The 18648-nt window shown below is 65.3% G+C and overlaps 1 protein-coding gene across 1 annotated transcript in view; it reads left to right on the top strand.

The window, feature by feature from the left end:
• LOC147748122 (uncharacterized) overlaps positions 1-18648 on the top strand; it is a 68969-nt gene that overhangs the window by 35135 nt on the left and 15186 nt on the right. Inside the window, exons 4-7 of the mRNA XM_086927173.1 lie at positions 65-157; positions 1795-2041; positions 2139-2236; positions 11286-11362. Coding sequence (XP_086783299.1) covers positions 65-157; positions 1795-2041; positions 2139-2236; positions 11286-11362 — 515 coding nt within the window. The remainder of the gene's footprint in view (positions 1-64; positions 158-1794; positions 2042-2138; positions 2237-11285; positions 11363-18648) is intronic.

Here is an 18648-nt window from a genome sequence, read left to right as displayed (position 1 = left end):
AGCACGCGCGAGAGAGCACGCGCACGAGAGCACACGCGCGAGAGAGAGACCACGCGCGCGCGAGAGAGAGACCACGCGGGCGAGAGAGACCACGCGCGCGAGAGAGAGAGACCACGCACGCGAGAGAGACTACACACGCAAGAGAGAGACCACGCGCGCGAGAGAAAGAGAGACCACGCGCGCGCGAGAGAGACCACGCGCGCGCGAGAGAGAGACCACGCGCGCGCGCGAGAGAGACCATGCGCGCGAGAGAGACCATGCGCGCGAGAGAGACCACGCGGGAGAGAGAGCACGCGCGAGAGAGCAAGCACGCGCGAGAGAGCAAGCACGCGAGAGAGAGACCACGCGAGAGAGAGAGACCGAGAGAGAGAGAGAGAGAGAGACCGAGAGAGAGAGAGAGACCACACGAGAGAGAGACCGAGAGAGAGAGAGAGACCACGCGAGAGAGAGACCACGCGAGAGAGAGACCGCGCGAGAGAGAGAGACCGCGCGAGAGAGAGACCGCGCGCGAGAGAGAGGCGACCGAGACCGAGACCACGCGCGAGAGACCGAGACCACGCGCGAGAGAGAGACCACGCGCGAGAGAGAGACCACGCGCGAGAGAGAGACCACGGGGGAGAGAGAGAGATAGAAGGAAAGGAATGGGGAGAGAGGGAGATAGAAGGAAAGGAATGGAGAGAGAGAGCGCGAGAGAGAGAGCGAGAGCGAGAGAGCAAGAGAGAGAGCGAGAGAGCAAGAGAGAGGGAGCGAGAGAGCGAGAGAGAGCGAGAGAGAGCGAGCGAGAGCATGCGAGAGAGAGAGAGAGAGCACGCGAGAGAGAGAGCACGCGAGAGAGAGAGCACGCGAGAGAGAGAGAGCACGCGAGAGAGAGAGCAAGCGCGAGAGAGAGAGCAAGCGTGAGAGAGAGAGCATGCGAGAGAGAGAGAGCACGCTAGAGAGAGAGAGCACGCTAGAGAGAGAGAGCACGCAAGAGAGAGCGAGAGCACGCGAGAGAGAGCACGCGAGAGAGAGAGCACGCGAGAGAGAGAGCACGCGCGGGAGAGAGAGCACGCGCGGGAGAGAGAGCACGCGCGGGAGAGAGAGCACGCACGAGAGAGCACACGCGAGAGAGAGAGCACACGCGAGAGAGAGCAAGCAAGAGAGAGAGCACGAGCACGAGAGAGAGCACGCGAGAGCACGAGCAAGCGAGAGAGAGAGCACGCGAGAGCACGAGCACGCGAGAGAGAGACCACGCGCATGAGAGAGCACGCAAGAGAGAGCACGCAAGAGAGAGCACGCAAGAGAGAGCACGCAAGATAGAGCACGCGCGCGAGAGAGAGCACGCGAGAGAGCACGCGAGAGAGCACGCGAGAGAGAGCACGCGAGAGAGAGAGCATGAGAGAGAGAGCGCACGAGAGAGAGAGCGCACGAGAGAGAGAGCAGAGCACGCACGAGAGAGAGAGCACGAGAGAGAGAGCACGCGAGTGAGAGAGAGCACGTGAGAGAGAGCACGCGAGAGAGAGCACGCGAGAGAGAGAGAGCACGCAAGAGAGAGAGAGAGCACGCAAGAGAGAGAGCACGCCAGAGAGAGAGAGAGCACGCCAGAGAGAGAGAGAGCGAGAGAGAGAGCGCGAGAGAGAGAGAGCGCGAGAGAGAGAGCGCGAGAAAGAGAGAGCGCGAGAAAGAGAGAGAGCGCGAGAAAGAGAGAGAGCGCGAGAGAGAGAGAGAGCGCGAGAGAGAGAGAGAGAGAGCGCGAGAGAGAGAGAGAGAGAGAGCGCGAGAGAGAGAGCACGCGCGCGAGAGAGAGAGAGCGCGAGAGAGAGAGCGCGAGAGAGAGAGAGAGAGCACGCGCGAGAGAGAGAGCACGAGAGAGAGAGAGAGAGAGAGAGAGAGAGAGAGAGAGAGAGCGCTCGAGAGAGAGCGCGAGAGAGAGAGAGAGCGCGAGAGAGAGAGCGCGAGAAAGAGAGAGAGCGCAAGAGAGAGAGAGAGCGCGAGAGAGAGAGAGAGCGCGAGAGAGAGAGAGAGAGCGCGAGAGAGAGAGAGCGCGAGAGAGAGAGAGAGAGCGCGAGAGAGAGAGAGCACGCGCGAGAGAGCGCGAGAGAGCGCGAGAGAGAGAGCGCGAGAGAGAGAGAGAGAGCGCGAGAGAGAGAGAGAGAGAGCGCGAGAGAGAGAGCGCGAGAGAGAGAGCGCGAGAGAGAGAGAGCGCGAGAGAGAGAGAGAGAGAGCGCGAGAGAGAGAGAGAGAGCGCGAGAGAGAGAGAGAGCGCGAGAGAGAGAGAGAGAGCGCGAGAGAGAGAGAGAGAGCGCGAGAGAGAGAGAGAGAGCGCGAGAGAGAGAGAGAGCGCGAGAGAGAGAGCGCGAGAGAGAGAGAGAGAGCGCGAGAGAGACCACGCGCGAGAGAGAGACCACGCGCGAGAGAGAGACCACGCGCGAGAGAGAGAGACCACGCGCGAGAGAGAGAGACCACGAGCGAGAGAGAGACCACGCGCGAGAGAGAGACCACGCGCGCGAGAGAGACCACGCGCGCGAGAGAGAGACCACGCGCGCGAGAGAGACCACGCGCGCGAGAGAGAGACCGAGACCACGCGCGAGAGAGAGAGAGAGACCGAGACCACGCGCGAGAGAGAGAGAGACCGAGACCACGCGCGAGAGAGAGAGAGAGAGAGACCGAGACCACGCGCGAGAGAGAGACCGAGACCACGCGCGAGAGAGAGAGACCGAGACCACGCGCGAGAGAGAGACCGAGACCACGCGCGAGAGAGAGACCGAGACCACGCGCGAGAGAGAGACCGAGACCACGCGCGAGAGAGAGAGACCGAGACCACGCGCGAGAGAGAGACCGAGACCACGCGCGAGAGAGAGACCGAGACCACGCGCGAGAGAGAGACCACGCGCGAGAGAGAGACCACGCGCGAGAGAGAGACCACGCGCGAGAGAGAGACCACGCGCGAGAGAGAGAGACCACGCGCGAGAGAGAGAGAGAGAGACCACGCGCGAGAGAGAGAGACCACGCGAGAGAGAGAGAGAGACCACGCGAGAGAGAGAGAGACCACGCGAGAGAGAGAGAGACCACGCGAGAGAGAGAGAGAGAGACCACGCGAGAGAGAGAGACCACGCGCGAGAGAGAGACCACGCGCGAGAGAGAGACCACGCGCGAGAGAGAGAGAGCGAGCACGCTCGAGAGAGAAAGAGAGAGCAAGCACGCGAGAGAGCGAGCACGCGCGCGAGAGCAAACGCCCGCGAGAGAGCACGCGCGCGAGAGAGAGCACGCGCGCGAGAGACCATGCGCGCGAGAGAGACCACGCGCGCGAGAGAGACCACGCGCGCGAGAGAGACCACGCACGAGAGGGAGACCGAGACCACGCGCGAGAGAGAGACCGAGACCACGCGCGAGAGAGAGACCGAGACCACGCGCGCGAGAGAGAGACCGAGACCACGCGCGAGAGAGAGAGAGAGACCGAGACCACGCGCGAGAGAGAGACCGAGACCACGCGCGAGAGAGAGACCGAGACCACGCGCGAGAGAGAGACCGAGACCACGCGCGAGAGAGAGACCGAGACCACGCGCGAGAGAGAGACCGAGACCACGCGCGAGAGAGAGACCGAGACCACGCGCGAGAGAGAGACCGAGACCACGCGCGAGAGAGAGACCGAGACCACGCGCGAGAGAGACCGAGACCACGCGCGCGAGAGAGACCGAGACCACGCGCGCGAGAGAGACCGAGACCGCGCGAGAGAGAGAGAGAGACCGAGACCACGCGCGCGAGAGAGAGAGACCGAGACCACACGCGAGAGAGAGAGACCGAGACCGCGAGAGAGAGAGACCGAGACCGCGAGAGAGAGACCGAGACCACGCGCGAGAGAGAGACCGAGACCACGCGCGAGAGAGAGAGACCGAGACCACGCGCGAGAGAGAGACCGAGACCACGCGCGAGAGAGAGAGACCGAGACCACGCGCGAGAGAGAGACCGAGACCACGCGCGCGAGAGAGAGAGAGACCGAGACCACGCGCGCGAGAGAGACCGAGACCACGCGCGCGAGAGAGACCGAGACCACGCGCGAGAGAGAGACCGAGACCACGCGCGAGAGAGAGACCGAGACCACGCGCGAGAGAGAGACCGAGACCACGCGCGAGAGAGAGACCGAGACCACGCGCGAGAGAGAGACCGAGACCACGCGCGAGAGAGAGACCGAGACCAAGCGCGAGAGAGAGAGACCGAGACCACGCGCGAGAGAGAGACCGAGACCACGCGCGAGAGAGAGACCGAGACCACGCGCGAGAGAGAGAGACCGAGACCACGCGCGAGAGAGAGAGACCGAGACCACGCGCGAGAGAGAGAGACCGAGACCACGCGCGAGAGAGAGAGACCGAGACCACGCGCGCGAGAGAGACCGAGACCACGCGCGCGACCGAGACCACGCGCGCGAGAGAGACCGAGACCACGCGCGAGAGAGAGAGACCGAGACCGCGCGAGAGAGAGAGAGACCGAGACCACGCGCGCGAGAGAGAGACCGAGACCACACGCGAGAGAGAGAGACCGAGACCGCGAGAGAGAGACCGAGACCGCGAGAGAGAGACCGAGACCGCGAGAGAGAGACCGAGACCACGCGCGAGAGAGAGACCGAGACCACGCGCGAGAGAGAGAGAGACCGAGACCACGCGCGAGAGAGAGAGACCGAGACCACGCGCGCGAGAGAGACCGAGACCACGCGCGAGAGAGAGAGACCGAGACCACGCGAGAGAGAGACCGAGACCACGCGAGAGAGAGAGAGAGACCGAGACCGCGAGAGAGAGAGAGAGACCGAGACCGCGAGAGAGAGACCGAGACCACGCGAGAGAGAGACCGAGACCACGCGCGAGAGAGACCGAGACCACGCGCGAGAGAGACCGAGACCACGCGCGAGAGAGACCGAGACCACGCGCGAGAGAGACCGAGACCACGCGCGAGAGAGACCGAGACCACGCGCGAGAGAGACCGAGACCACGCGCGAGAGAGAGAGACCGAGACCACGAGAGAGAGAGACCGAGACCACGCGCGAGAGAGAGAGACCGAGACCACGCGCGCGAGAGAGACCGAGACCACGCGCGCGAGAGAGAGACCGAGACCACGCGCGAGAGAGAGACCGAGACCACGCGCGCGAGAGAGAGAGACCGAGACCACGCGCGAGAGAGAGAGACCGAGACCACGCGAGAGAGAGAGAGAGACCGAGACCACGCGAGAGAGAGAGAGAGACCGAGACCGCGAGAGAGACCGAGACCGCGAGAGAGAGACCGAGACCACGCGCGAGAGAGACCGAGACCACGCGCGAGAGAGACCGAGACCACGCGCGAGAGAGACCGAGACCACGCGCGAGAGAGACCGAGACCACGCGCGAGAGAGACCGAGACCACGAGAGAGAGACCGAGACCACGCGCGAGAGAGACCGAGACCACGCGAGAGAGAGAGAGAGACCGAGACCACGCGAGAGAGAGAGAGACCGAGACCACGCGAGAGAGAGAGAGAGACCGAGACCGCGAGAGAGAGACCGAGACCGCGAGAGAGAGACCGAGACCGCGAGAGAGAGACCGAGACCGCGAGAGAGAGACCGAGACCGCGAGAGAGAGACCGAGACCGCGAGAGAGAGACCGAGACCGCGAGAGAGAGACCGAGACCGCGAGAGAGAGACCGAGACCGCGAGAGAGAGACCGAGACCGCGCGAGAGAGACCGAGACCACGCGCGAGAGAGACCGAGACCACGCGCGAGAGAGACCGAGACCACGCGCGAGAGAGACCGAGACCACGCGCGAGAGAGACCGAGACCACGCGCGAGAGAGACCGAGACCACGCGCGAGAGAGAGAGAGAGAGAGACCGAGACCACGCGCGAGAGAGAGAGACCGAGACCACGCGCGAGAGAGAGACCGAGACCACGCGCGAGAGAGAGAGAGACCGAGACCACGCGAGAGAGAGAGAGAGAGACCGAGACCACGCGAGAGAGAGAGAGAGACCGAGACCACGCGAGAGAGAGAGAGAGACCGAGACCACGCGAGAGAGAGAGAGAGAGACCACGCGCGAGAGAGAGAGACCGAGACCACGCGCGAGAGAGAGAGACCGAGACCACGCGCGAGAGAGAGACCGAGACCACGCGCGAGAGAGAGACCGAGACCACGCGCGAGAGAGAGAGACCGAGACCACGCGCGAGAGAGAGACCGAGACCACGCGCGAGAGAGAGAGAGACCGAGACCGCGCGCGAGAGAGAGACCGAGACTGCGCGAGAGAGAGAGACCGAGACCACGCGCGCGAGAGAGAGACCGAGACCACGCGCGCGAGAGAGACCGAGACCACGCGCGCGAGAGAGACCGAGACCACGCGCGCGAGAGAGACCGAGACCACGCGCGAGAGAGAGACCGAGACCACGCGCGCGAGAGAGAGAGACCGAGACCACGCGCGAGAGAGAGAGACCGAGACCACGCGAGAGAGACCGAGACCACGCGAGAGAGAGAGAGAGACCGAGACCGCGCGAGAGAGAGAGAGACCGAGACCGCGAGAGAGAGACCGAGACCACGCGCGAGAGAGACCGAGACCACGCGCGAGAGAGACCGAGACCACGCGCGAGAGAGACCGAGACCACGCGCGAGAGAGACCGAGACCACGCGCGAGAGAGACCGAGACCACGCGCGAGAGAGACCGAGACCACGCGCGAGAGAGACCGAGACCACGCGCGAGAGAGACCGAGACCACGCGCGAGAGAGACCGAGACCACGCGCGAGAGAGAGACCGAGACCACGCGCGAGAGAGAGACCGAGACCACGCGCGAGAGAGAGAGACCGAGACCACGCGCGAGAGAGAGAGACCGAGACCACGCGCGAGAGAGAGACCGAGACCACGCGCGAGAGAGAGACCGAGACCACGCGCGAGAGAGAGACCGAGACCACGCGCGAGAGAGAGACCGAGACCACGCGCGAGAGAGAGACCGAGACCACGCGCGAGAGAGAGACCGAGACCACGCGCGAGAGAGAGACCGAGACCGCGCGCGAGAGAGAGAGAGAGACCGAGACTGCGCGAGAGAGAGAGACCGAGACCACGCGCGCGAGAGAGAGACCGAGACCACGCGCGCGAGAGAGAGACCGAGACCACGCGCGCGAGAGAGACCGAGACCACGCGCGCGAGAGAGACCGAGACCACGCGCGAGAGAGAGACCGAGACCACGCGCGCGAGAGAGAGAGACCGAGACCACGCGCGCGAGAGAGAGAGACCGAGACCACGCGCGAGAGAGAGACCGAGACCACGCGAGAGAGACCGAGACCACGCGAGAGAGACCGAGACCGCGAGAGAGAGACCGAGACCACGCGCGAGAGAGACCGAGACCACGCGCGAGAGAGACCGAGACCACGCGCGAGAGAGACCGAGACCACGCGCGAGAGAGACCGAGACCACGCGCGAGAGAGACCGAGACCACGCGCGAGAGAGACCGAGACCACGCGCGAGAGAGACCGAGACCACGCGCGAGAGAGACCGAGACCACGCGCGAGAGAGACCGAGACCACGCGCGAGAGAGACCGAGACCACGCGCGAGAGAGAGACCGAGACCACGCGCGAGAGAGAGACCGAGACCACGCGCGAGAGAGAGACCGAGACCACGCGCGAGAGAGAGACCGAGACCACGCGCGCGAGAGAGAGACCGAGACCACGCGCGCGAGAGAGACCGAGACCACGCGCGCGAGAGAGAGAGACCACGCGCGCGAGAGAGAGAGAGACCGAGACCACGCGCGAGAGAGAGACCGAGACCACGCGCGCGAGAGAGAGAGACCACGCGCGCGAGAGAGAGAGAGACCGAGACCACGCGCGAGAGAGAGACCGAGACCACGCGCGAGAGAGACCGAGACCACGCGAGAGAGAGAGAGACCGAGACCACGCGAGAGAGAGAGAGAGACCGAGACCACGCGCGAGAGAGAGAGAGCCTGAGACCACGCGCGAGAGAGAGAGAGCCTGAGACCGCGCGCGAGAGAGAGAGCCTGAGACCGCGCGCGAGAGAGAGACCGAGACCACGCGCGCGAGAGAGAGACCGAGACCACGCGAGAGAGAGAGACCGAGACCACGCGCGCGAGAGAGAGAGACCGAGACCACGCGCGCGAGAGAGAGACCGAGACCACGCGCGCGAGAGAGAGACCGAGACCACACGCGAGAGAGAGACCGAGACCGCGAGAGAGACCGAGACCACGCGAGAGAGAGACCGAGACCACGCGCGAGAGAGACCGAGACCACGCGCGAGAGAGAGAGACCGAGACCACGCGCGAGAGAGACCGAGACCACGCGCGAGAGAGACCGAGACCACGCGCGAGAGAGACCGAGACCACGCGCGAGAGAGAGAACGACACCACGCGCGAGAGAGAGACCGAGACCGCGCGCGAGACCGAGACCGCGCGCGAGAGAGACCACGCGCGCGAGAGAGACCGCGCCCGAGAGAGAGACCGAGACCACGCGCGAGAGAGAGAGACCGAGACCACGCGCGAGAGAGAGAGAGACCGAGACCACGCGCGAGAGAGAGAGAGACCGAGACCACGCGCGAGAGAGAGACCGAGACCACGCGCGAGAGAGAGACCGAGACCACGCGCGAGAGAGACCGAGACCACGCGCGAGAGAGACCGAGACCACGCGCGAGAGAGACCGAGACCACGCGCGAGAGAGACCGAGACCACGCGCGAGAGAGACCGAGACCACGCGCGAGAGAGACCCTGAGACCACGCGAGAGAGACCCTGAGACCACGCGCGAGAGAGAGCCTGAGACCGCGCGCGAGAGAGAGAGCCTGAGACCGCGCGCGAGAGAGAGACCGAGACCACGCGCGCGAGAGAGAGAGACCGAGACCACGCGCGCGAGAGAGAGACCGAGACCACGCGCGCGAGAGAGAGACCGAGACCACGCGCGCGAGAGAGAGACCGAGACCACGCGCGCGAGAGAGAGACCGAGACCACGCGCGCGAGAGAGAGACCGAGACCACACGCGAGAGAGAGACCGAGACCGCGAGAGAGAGAGACCGAGACCACGCGCGAGAGAGAGAGACCGAGACCACGCGCGAGAGAGAGAGACCGAGACCACGCGCGAGAGAGACCGAGACCACGCGCGAGAGAGAGAACGACACCACGCGCGAGAGAGAGAACGACACCACGCGCGAGAGAGAGACCGAGACCGCGCGCGAGAGAGACCACGCGCGCGAGAGAGACCGCGCCCGAGAGAGAGACCGAGACCACGCGCGAGAGAGAGAGACCGAGACCACGCGCGAGAGAGAGAGACCGAGACCACGCGCGAGAGAGACCGAGACCACGCGCGAGAGAGACCGAGACCACGCGCGAGAGAGACCGAGACCACGCGCGAGAGAGACCGAGACCACGCGCGAGAGAGACCGAGACCACGCGCGAGAGAGACCGAGACCACGCGCGAGAGAGACCGAGACCACGCGCGAGAGAGACCGAGACCACGCGCGAGAGACGAGACCACGCGCGAGAGAGACCGAGACCACGCGCGAGAGAGACCGAGACCACGAGAGAGAGAGAGAGAGAGAGAGAGAGAGACCACGCGCGAGAGAGAGACCGAGACCACGCGCGAGAGAGAGACCGAGACCACGCGCGAGAGAGTGAGAGAGAGAGAGAGACCGAGACCACGCGCGAGAGAGAGACCGAGACCGCGCGAGAGAGAGACCGAGACCACGCGCGAGAGAGAGAGAGAGACGGAGACCACGCGAGAGAGAGAGAGAGACCGAGACCACGCGCGAGAGAGACCGAGACCACGCGCGAGAGAGACCGAGACCACGCGCGAGAGAGACCGAGACCACGCGCGAGAGAGAGAGAGACCGAGACCACGCGCGAGAGAGAGAGACCGAGACCACGCGCGAGAGAGAGAGACCGAGACCACGCGCGAGAGAGAGAGACCGAGACCACGCGCGAGAGAGAGAGAGAGACCGAGACCACGCGCGAGAGAGAGAGAGAGACCACGCGCGAGAGAGAGACCGAGACCACGCGCGAGAGAGAGAGAGAGACCGAGACCACGCGCGAGAGAGAGAGACCGAGACCACGCGCGAGAGAGAGACCGAGACCACGCGCGAGAGAGAGACCGAGACCACGCGCGAGAGAGAGACCGAGACCACGCGCGAGAGAGAGAGACCGAGACCACGCGCGAGAGAGAGACCGACACCACGCGCGAGAGAGAGAGACCGACACCACGCGCGAGAGAGACCGACACCACGCGCGAGAGAGAGACCGACACCACGCGCGAGAGAGAGACCGACACCACGCGCGAGAGAGAGACCGACACCACGCGCGAGAGAGAGACCGACACCACGCGCGAGAGAGAGACCGACACCACGCGCGAGAGAGACCGACACCACGCGCGAGAGAGAGAGACCGACACCACGCGCGAGAGAGAGAGACCGACACCACGCGCGAGAGAGAGAGACCGACACCACGCGCGAGAGAGAGACCGACACCACGCGCGAGAGAGAGACCGACACCACGCGCGAGAGAGAGACCGACACCACGCGCGAGAGAGACCGACACCACGCGCGAGAGAGAGACCGACACCACGCGCGAGAGAGACCGACACCACGCGCGAGAGAGACCGACACCACGCGCGAGAGAGAGACCGACACCACGCGCGAGAGAGAGACCGACACCACGCGCGAGAGAGAGACCGACACCACGCGCGAGAGAGAGACCGACACCACGCGCGAGAGAGAGACCGACACCACGCGCGAGAGAGAGACCGACACCACGCGCGAGAGAGACCGACACCACGCGCGAGAGAGAGAGACCGACACCACGCGCGAGAGAGAGAGACCGAGACCACGCGCGAGAGAGAGACCGAGACCACGCGCGAGAGAGAGAGACCGAGACCACGCGCGAGAGAGAGACCGAGACCACGCGAGAGAGAGACCGAGACCACGCGAGAGAGAGACCGAGACCACGCGAGAGAGAGACCGAGACCACGCGAGAGAGAGACCGAGACCACGCGCGCGAGAGAGACCGAGACCACGCGCGAGAGAGAGACCGAGACCACGCGAGAGAGAGACCGAGACCACGCGAGAGAGAGACCGAGACCACGCGAGAGAGAGACCGAGACCACGCGAGAGAGAGACCGAGACCACGCGAGAGAGAGACCGAGACCACGCGAGAGAGAGACCGAGACCACGCGCGCGAGAGAGAGAGACCGAGACCACACGCGAGAGAGAGAGACCGAGACCACACGCGAGAGAGAGAGACCGAGACCACGCGCGCGAGAGAGAGAGACCGAGACCACGCGCGCGAGAGAGAGAGACCGAGACCACGCGCGCGAGAGAGAGACCGAGACCACACGCGAGAGAGACCGCGAGAGAGAGACCGAGACCACGCGCGAGAGAGAGACCGAGACCACGCGCGAGAGAGACCGAGACCACGCGCGAGAGAGACCGAGACCACGCGCGAGAGAGACCGAGACCACGCGCGAGAGAGACCGAGACCACGCGCGAGAGAGACCGAGACCACGCGCGAGAGAGACCGAGACCACGCGCGAGAGAGACCGAGACCACGCGCGAGAGAGACCGAGACCACGCGCGAGAGAGACCGACACCACGCGCGAGAGAGACCGACACCACGCGCGAGAGAGACCGACACCACGCGCGAGAGAGAGACCGACACCACGCGCGAGAGAGAGACCGACACCACGCGCGAGAGAGACCGACACCACGCGCGAGAGAGAGACCGACACCACGCGCGAGAGAGAGACCGACACCACGCGCGAGAGAGAGACCGACACCACGCGCGAGAGAGAGACCGACACCACGCGCGAGAGAGACCGACACCACGCGCGAGAGAGACCGACACCACGCGCGAGAGAGACCGACACCACGCGCGAGAGAGACCGACACCACGCGCGAGAGAGACCGACACCACGCGCGAGAGAGACCGACACCACGCGCGAGAGAGACCGACACCACGCGCGAGAGAGACCGACACCACGCGCGAGAGAGACCGACACCACGCGCGAGAGAGACCGACACCACGCGCGAGAGAGACCGACACCACGCGCGAGAGAGAGACCGACACCACGCGCGAGAGAGAGACCGACACCACGCGCGAGAGAGAGACCGACACCACGCGCGAGAGAGAGACCGACACCGCGCGCGAGAGAGAGACCGACACCGCGCGCGAGAGAGAGACCGACACCGCGCGAGAGAGAGACCGACACCGCGCGAGAGAGAGACCGACACCACGCGCGAGAGAGACCGACACCACGCGCGCGAGAGACCGACACCACGCGCGAGAGAGAGAGACCGACACCACGCGCGAGAGAGAGAGAGACCGACACCACGCGCGAGAGAGAGACCGACACCACGCGCGAGAGAGAGACCGACACCACGCGCGCGAGAGAGACCGACACCACGCGCGAGAGAGACCGACACCACGCGCGAGAGAGACCGACACCACGCGCGAGAGAGAGACCGACACCACGCGCGAGAGAGAGACCGAGACCACGCGCGAGAGAGAGACCGAGACCACGCGCGAGAGAGAGACCGAGACCACGCGCGAGAGAGACCGAGACCACGCGCGAGAGAGAGACCGAGACCACGCGAGAGAGAGACCGAGACCACGCGAGAGACCGAGACCACGCGAGAGAGAGACCGAGACCACGCGAGAGAGAGACCGAGACCACGCGAGAGAGAGACCGAGACCACGCGAGAGAGAGACCGAGACCGAGACCACGCGCGCGAGAGAGAGAGACCGAGACCACGCGCGCGAGAGAGAGAGACCGAGACCACGCGAGAGAGAGACCGAGACCACGCGAGAGAGAGACCGAGACCACGCGAGAGAGAGACCGAGACCACGCGAGAGAGAGACCGAGACCACGCGAGAGAGAGACCGAGACCACGCGAGAGAGAGACCGAGACCACGCGAGAGAGAGACCGAGACCACGCGCGAGAGAGACCGAGACCACGCGCGCGAGAGAGAGACCGAGACCACACGCGAGAGAGACCGCGAGAGAGAGACCGAGACCACGCGCGAGAGACCGAGACCACGCGAGAGAGAGACCGAGACCACGCGCGAGAGAGACCGACACCACGCGCGAGAGAGACCGACACCACGCGCGAGAGAGACCGAGACCACGCGCGAGAGAGAGAGAGAGACCACGCGCGAGAGAGAGAGAGACCGAGACCACGTGCGAGAGAGACCGAGACCACGCGCGAGAGAGACCGAGACCACGCGAGAGAGAGACCGAGACCACGCGAGAGAGAGACCGAGACCACGCGAGAGAGAGACCGAGACCACGCGAGAGAGAGACCGAGACCACGCGAGAGAGAGACCGAGACCACGCGAGAGAGAGACCGAGACCACGCGAGAGAGAGAGAGAGACCGAGACCACGCGCGCGAGAGAGAGACCGAGACCACACGCGAGAGAGACCGCGAGAGAGAGACCGAGACCACGCGCGAGAGAGAGACCGAGACCACGCGAGAGAGAGACCGAGACCACGCGAGAGAGAGACCGAGACCACGCGAGAGAGAGACCGAGACCACGCGAGAGAGAGACCGAGACCACGCGCGCGAGAGAGAGAGACCGAGACCACGCGCGCGAGAGAGAGAGAGAGACCGAGACCACGCGCGAGAGAGAGACCGAGACCACGCGCGAGAGAGACCGAGACCACGCGCGAGAGAGACCGAGACCACGCGCGAGAGAGACCGAGACCACGCGCGAGAGAGACCGAGACCACGCGCGAGAGAGACCGAGACCACGCGCGAGAGAGACCGAGACCACGCGCGAGAGAGACCGAGACCACGCGCGAGAGAGACCGAGACCACGCGCGAGAGAGAGAGAGACCGAGACCACGCGCGAGAGAGAGAGACCGAGACCACGCGCGAGAGAGAGACCGAGACCACGCGCGAGAGAGACCGAGACCACGAGAGAGAGAGACCGAGACCACGAGAGAGAGAGAGACCGAGACCACGCGCGAGAGAGAGAGAGACCGAGACCACGCGCGAGAGAGAGAGAGACCGAGACCACGAGAGAGAGACCGAGACCACGCGCGAGAGAGAGACCGAGACCACGCGCGAGAGAGAGAGACCGAGACCACGCGCGAGAGAGAGAGACCGAGACCACGCGCGAGAGAGAGAGAGACCGAGACCACGAGAGAGAGAGAGACCGAGACCACGCGCGAGAGAGAGAGAGACCGAGACCACGAGAGAGAGAGAGACCGAGACCACGCGCGAGAGAGAGAGAGACCGAGACCACGCGCGCGCGAGAGAGAGACCGAGACCACGCGCGAGAGAGAGAGACCGAGACCACGCGAGAGACCGAGACCACGCGAGAGAGAGACCGAGACCACGCGAGAGAGAGACCGAGACCACGCGAGAGAGAGACCGAGACCACGAGAGAGAGACCGAGACCACGAGAGAGAGACCGAGACCACGCGCGAGAGAGAGACCGACACCACGCGCGAGAGAGAGACCGACACCACGCGCGAGAGAGAGACCGACACCACGCGCGAGAGAGAGACCGACACCACGCGCGAGAGAGAGACCGACACCACGCGCGAGAGAGAGACCGACACCACGCGCGAGAGAGAGACCGACACCACGCGCGAGAGAGAGACCGACACCACGCGCGCGAGAGAGAGACCGACACCACGCGCGAGAGAGAGACCGACACCACGCGCGAGAGAGAGACCGACACCACGCGCGAGAGAGAGACCGACACCACGCGCGAGAGAGAGACCGACACCACGCGCGAGAGAGAGACCGACACCACGCGCGAGAGAGAGAGACCGAGACCACGCGAGAGAGAGAGACCGAGACCACGCGAGAGAGAGACCGAGACCACGCGAGAGAGAGACCGAGACCACGCGAGAGAGAGACCGAGACCACGCGAGAGAGAGACCGAGACCACGCGCGAGAGAGACCGAGACCACGCGCGCGAGAGAGAGACCGAGACCACGCGAGAGAGAGACCGAGACCACGCGAGAGAGAGACCGAGACCACGCGAGAGAGAGACCGAGACCACGCGAGAGAGAGACCGAGACCACGCGAGAGAGAGAGACCGAGACCACGCGAGAGAGAGACCGAGACCACGAGAGAGAGACCGAGACCACGCGCGCGAGAGAGAGAGACCGAGACCACGCGCGCGAGAGAGAGAGACCGAGACCGCGAGAGAGAGAGAGACCGCGAGAGAGAGAGACCGAGACCACGCGAGAGAGAGAGACCGAGACCACGCGCGAGAGAGAGACCGAGACCACGCGCGAGAGAGAGACCGAGACCACGCGCGAGAGAGAGACCGAGACCACGCGCGAGAGAGAGACCGAGACCACGCGCGAGAGAGAGACCGAGACCACGCGCGAGAGAGAGACCGAGACCACGCGCGAGAGAGACCGAGACCACGCGCGAGAGAGACCGAGACCACGCGCGAGAGAGACCGAGACCACGCGCGAGAGAGACCGAGACCACGCGCGAGAGAGAGACCGACACCACGCGCGAGAGAGAGACCGACACCACGCGCGAGAGAGAGACCGACACCACGCGCGAGAGAGAGAGAGACCGAGACCACGCGAGAGAGAGAGACCGACACCACGCGCGAGAGAGACCGAGACCACGCGAGAGAGAGACCGAGACCGAGACCACGCGCGCGAGAGAGAGAGACCGAGACCACGCGCGCGAGAGAGACCGACACCACGCGCGAGAGAGACCGACACCACGCGCGAGAGAGAGACCGACACCACGCGCGAGAGAGAGACCGACACCACGCGCGAGAGAGAGACCGACACCACGCGCGAGAGAGAGACCGACACCACGCGCGAGAGAGAGACCGACACCACGCGCGAGAGAGAGACCGACACCACGCGCGAGAGAGAGAGAGACCGAGACCACGCGCGAGAGAGAGCGACCGAGACCACGCGCGAGAGAGAGCGACCGAGACCACGCGCGAGAGAGAGCGACCGAGACCACGCGCGAGAGAGAGCGACCGAGACCACGCGCGAGAGAGAGCGACCGAGACCACGCGCGAGAGAGAGCGACCGAGACCACGCGCGAGAGAGAGCGACCGAGACCACGCGCGAGAGAGAGACCGAGACCACGCGCGAGAGAGAGACCGAGACCACGCGCGAGAGAGAGACCGAGACCACGCGCGAGAGAGAGAGACCGAGACCACGCGCGAGAGAGAGAGACCGAGACCACGCGCGAGAGAGACCGAGACCACGCGCGAGAGAGAGACCGAGACCACGCGCGAGAGAGAGACCGAGACCACGCGAGAGAGAGAGACCGAGACCACGCACGAGAGAGAGAGAGACCGAGACCACGCACGAGAGAGAGAGAGAGACCGAGACCACGCGCGAGAGAGAGAGACCGAGACCACGCGCGAGAGAGAGACCGAGACCACGCGCGCGAGAGAGAGACCGAGACCACGCGCGCGAGAGAGAGACCGAGACCACGCGCGAGAGAGAGACCGAGACCACGCGCGAGAGAGAGACCGAGACCACGCGCGAGAGAGAGACCGAGACCACGCGCGAGAGAGAGACCGAGACCACGCGCGAGAGAGAGACCGAGACCACGCGCGAGAGAGAGACCGAGACCACGCGCGAGAGAGAGAGACCGAGACCACGCGCGAGAGAGAGAGACCGAGACCACGCGCGAGAGAGAGACCGAGACCACGCGCGAGAGAGAGACCGAGACCACGCGCGAGAGAGAGACCGAGACCACGCGCGAGAGAGAGAGACCGAGACCACGCGCGAGAGAGAGAGACCGAGACCACGCGCGAGAGAGAGAGACCGAGACCACGCGCGAGAGAGAGACCGAGACCACGCGCGAGAGAGAGAGACCGAGACCACGCGCGAGACCGAGACCACGCGCGAGAGAGAGACCGAGACCACGCGCGAGAGAGAGAGACCGAGACCACGCGCGAGAGAGAGAGAGACCGAGACCACGCGCGAGAGAGAGACCGAGACCACGCGCGAGAGAGACCGAGACCACGCGCGAGAGAGAGAGAGACCGAGACCACGCGCGAGAGAGAGACAGAGACCACGCGCGAGAGAGAGAGAGAGAGACCGAGACCACGCGCGAGAGAGAGAGACCGAGACCACGCGCGAGAGAGACCGAGACCGCGCGCGAGACCGAGACCGCGCCCGAGAGAGAGACCGAGACCACGCGCGAGAGAGAGAGACCGAGACCACGCGCGAGAGAGAGAGAGAGACCGAGACCACGCGCGAGAGAGAGACCGAGACCACGCGCGAGAGACCGAGACCACGCGCGAGAGACCGAGACCACGCGCGAGAGACCGAGACCACGCGCGAGAGAGACCGAGACCACGCGCGAGAGAGACCGAGACCACGAGAGAGAGAGAGAGAGAGAGAGAGAGAGAGAGAGAGAGAGAGAGAGAGAGAGAGAGAGAGACCGAGACCACGCGCGAGAGAGAGAGACCGAGACCACGCGCGAGAGAGACCGCGCCCGAGAGAGAGACCGAGACCACGCGCGAGAGAGAGAGAGACCGAGACCACGCGCGCGAGAGAGACCGAGACCACGCGCGAGAGAGAGAGAGACCGAGACCACGCGCGAGAGAGAGACCGAGACCACGCGCGAGAGAGACCGAGACCACGCGCGCGAGAGAGACCGAGACCACGCGCGAGAGAGACCGAGACCACGCGCGAGAGAGACCGAGACCACGCGCGAGAGAGACCGAGACCACGCGCGACCACGAGAGAGAGAGAGAGAGAGAGAGAGAGAGAGAGAGAGAGAGAGAGAGAGAGAGAGAGAGAGAGAGAGACCGAGACCACGCGCGAGAGAGAGACCGAGACCACGTGCGAGAGAGAGACCGAGACCACGCGCGAGAGAGAGAGACCGAGACCACGCGCGAGAGAGAGAGACCGAGACCACGCGCGAGAGAGAGACCGAGACCACGCGCGAGAGAGAGAGAGACCGAGACCACGCGCGCGAGAGAGACCGAGACCACGCGCGCGAGAGAGAGACCGAGACCACGCGCGCGAGAGAGAGACCGAGACCACGCGCGCGAGAGAGAGACCGAGACCACGCGCGCGAGAGAGAGACCGAGACCACGCGCGAGAGAGAGAGACCGAGACCACGCGCGAGAGAGAGAGACCGAGACCACGCGCGAGAGAGAGAGACCGAGACCACGCGCGAGAGAGAGAGACCGAGACCACGCGCGAGAGAGAGACCGAGACCACGCGCGAGAGAGACCGAGACCACGCGCGAGAGAGAGACCGAGACCACGCGCGCGAGAGAGAGACCGAGACCACGCGCGAGAGAGAGAGACCGAGACCACGCGCGAGAGAGAGAGACCGAGACCACGCGCGAGAGAGAGACCGAGACCACGCGCGAGAGAGAGACCGAGACCACGCGCGAGAGAGAGACCGAGACCACGCGCGAGAGAGAGAGAGACCGAGACCACGCGCGAGAGAGAGACCGAGACCACGCGCGAGAGAGAGACCGAGACCACGCGCGAGAGAGACAGAGGCAGAATTTCAGTAGGCAGAGGACATTCTTGTTCGTATTGTAGAAATGCTTGTGCTTTCAAATATGGATTAAAAACGAAATCAACATATGTTGCAGTAAGAGAATGAATCCATTGCATCCATCTTGAATGTACAGCTTTAGCATAAGGAATGCTCGCTTTTGTCACTGCTTCTAAGGCAGGTACAGGAGTTACGACCATAATGCGTTTCCCCAGT

Source organism: Lissotriton vulgaris, chromosome 1_1 (genome assembly GCF_964263255.1).
Source record: "Lissotriton vulgaris chromosome 1_1, aLisVul1.2, whole genome shotgun sequence".
In the NCBI taxonomy this organism is placed as follows: domain Eukaryota; kingdom Metazoa; phylum Chordata; class Amphibia; order Caudata; family Salamandridae; genus Lissotriton; species Lissotriton vulgaris.
The sequence above is the reverse complement of the archived record's forward strand: the minus strand, read 5'-3'. Positions and strand labels throughout refer to the sequence as shown.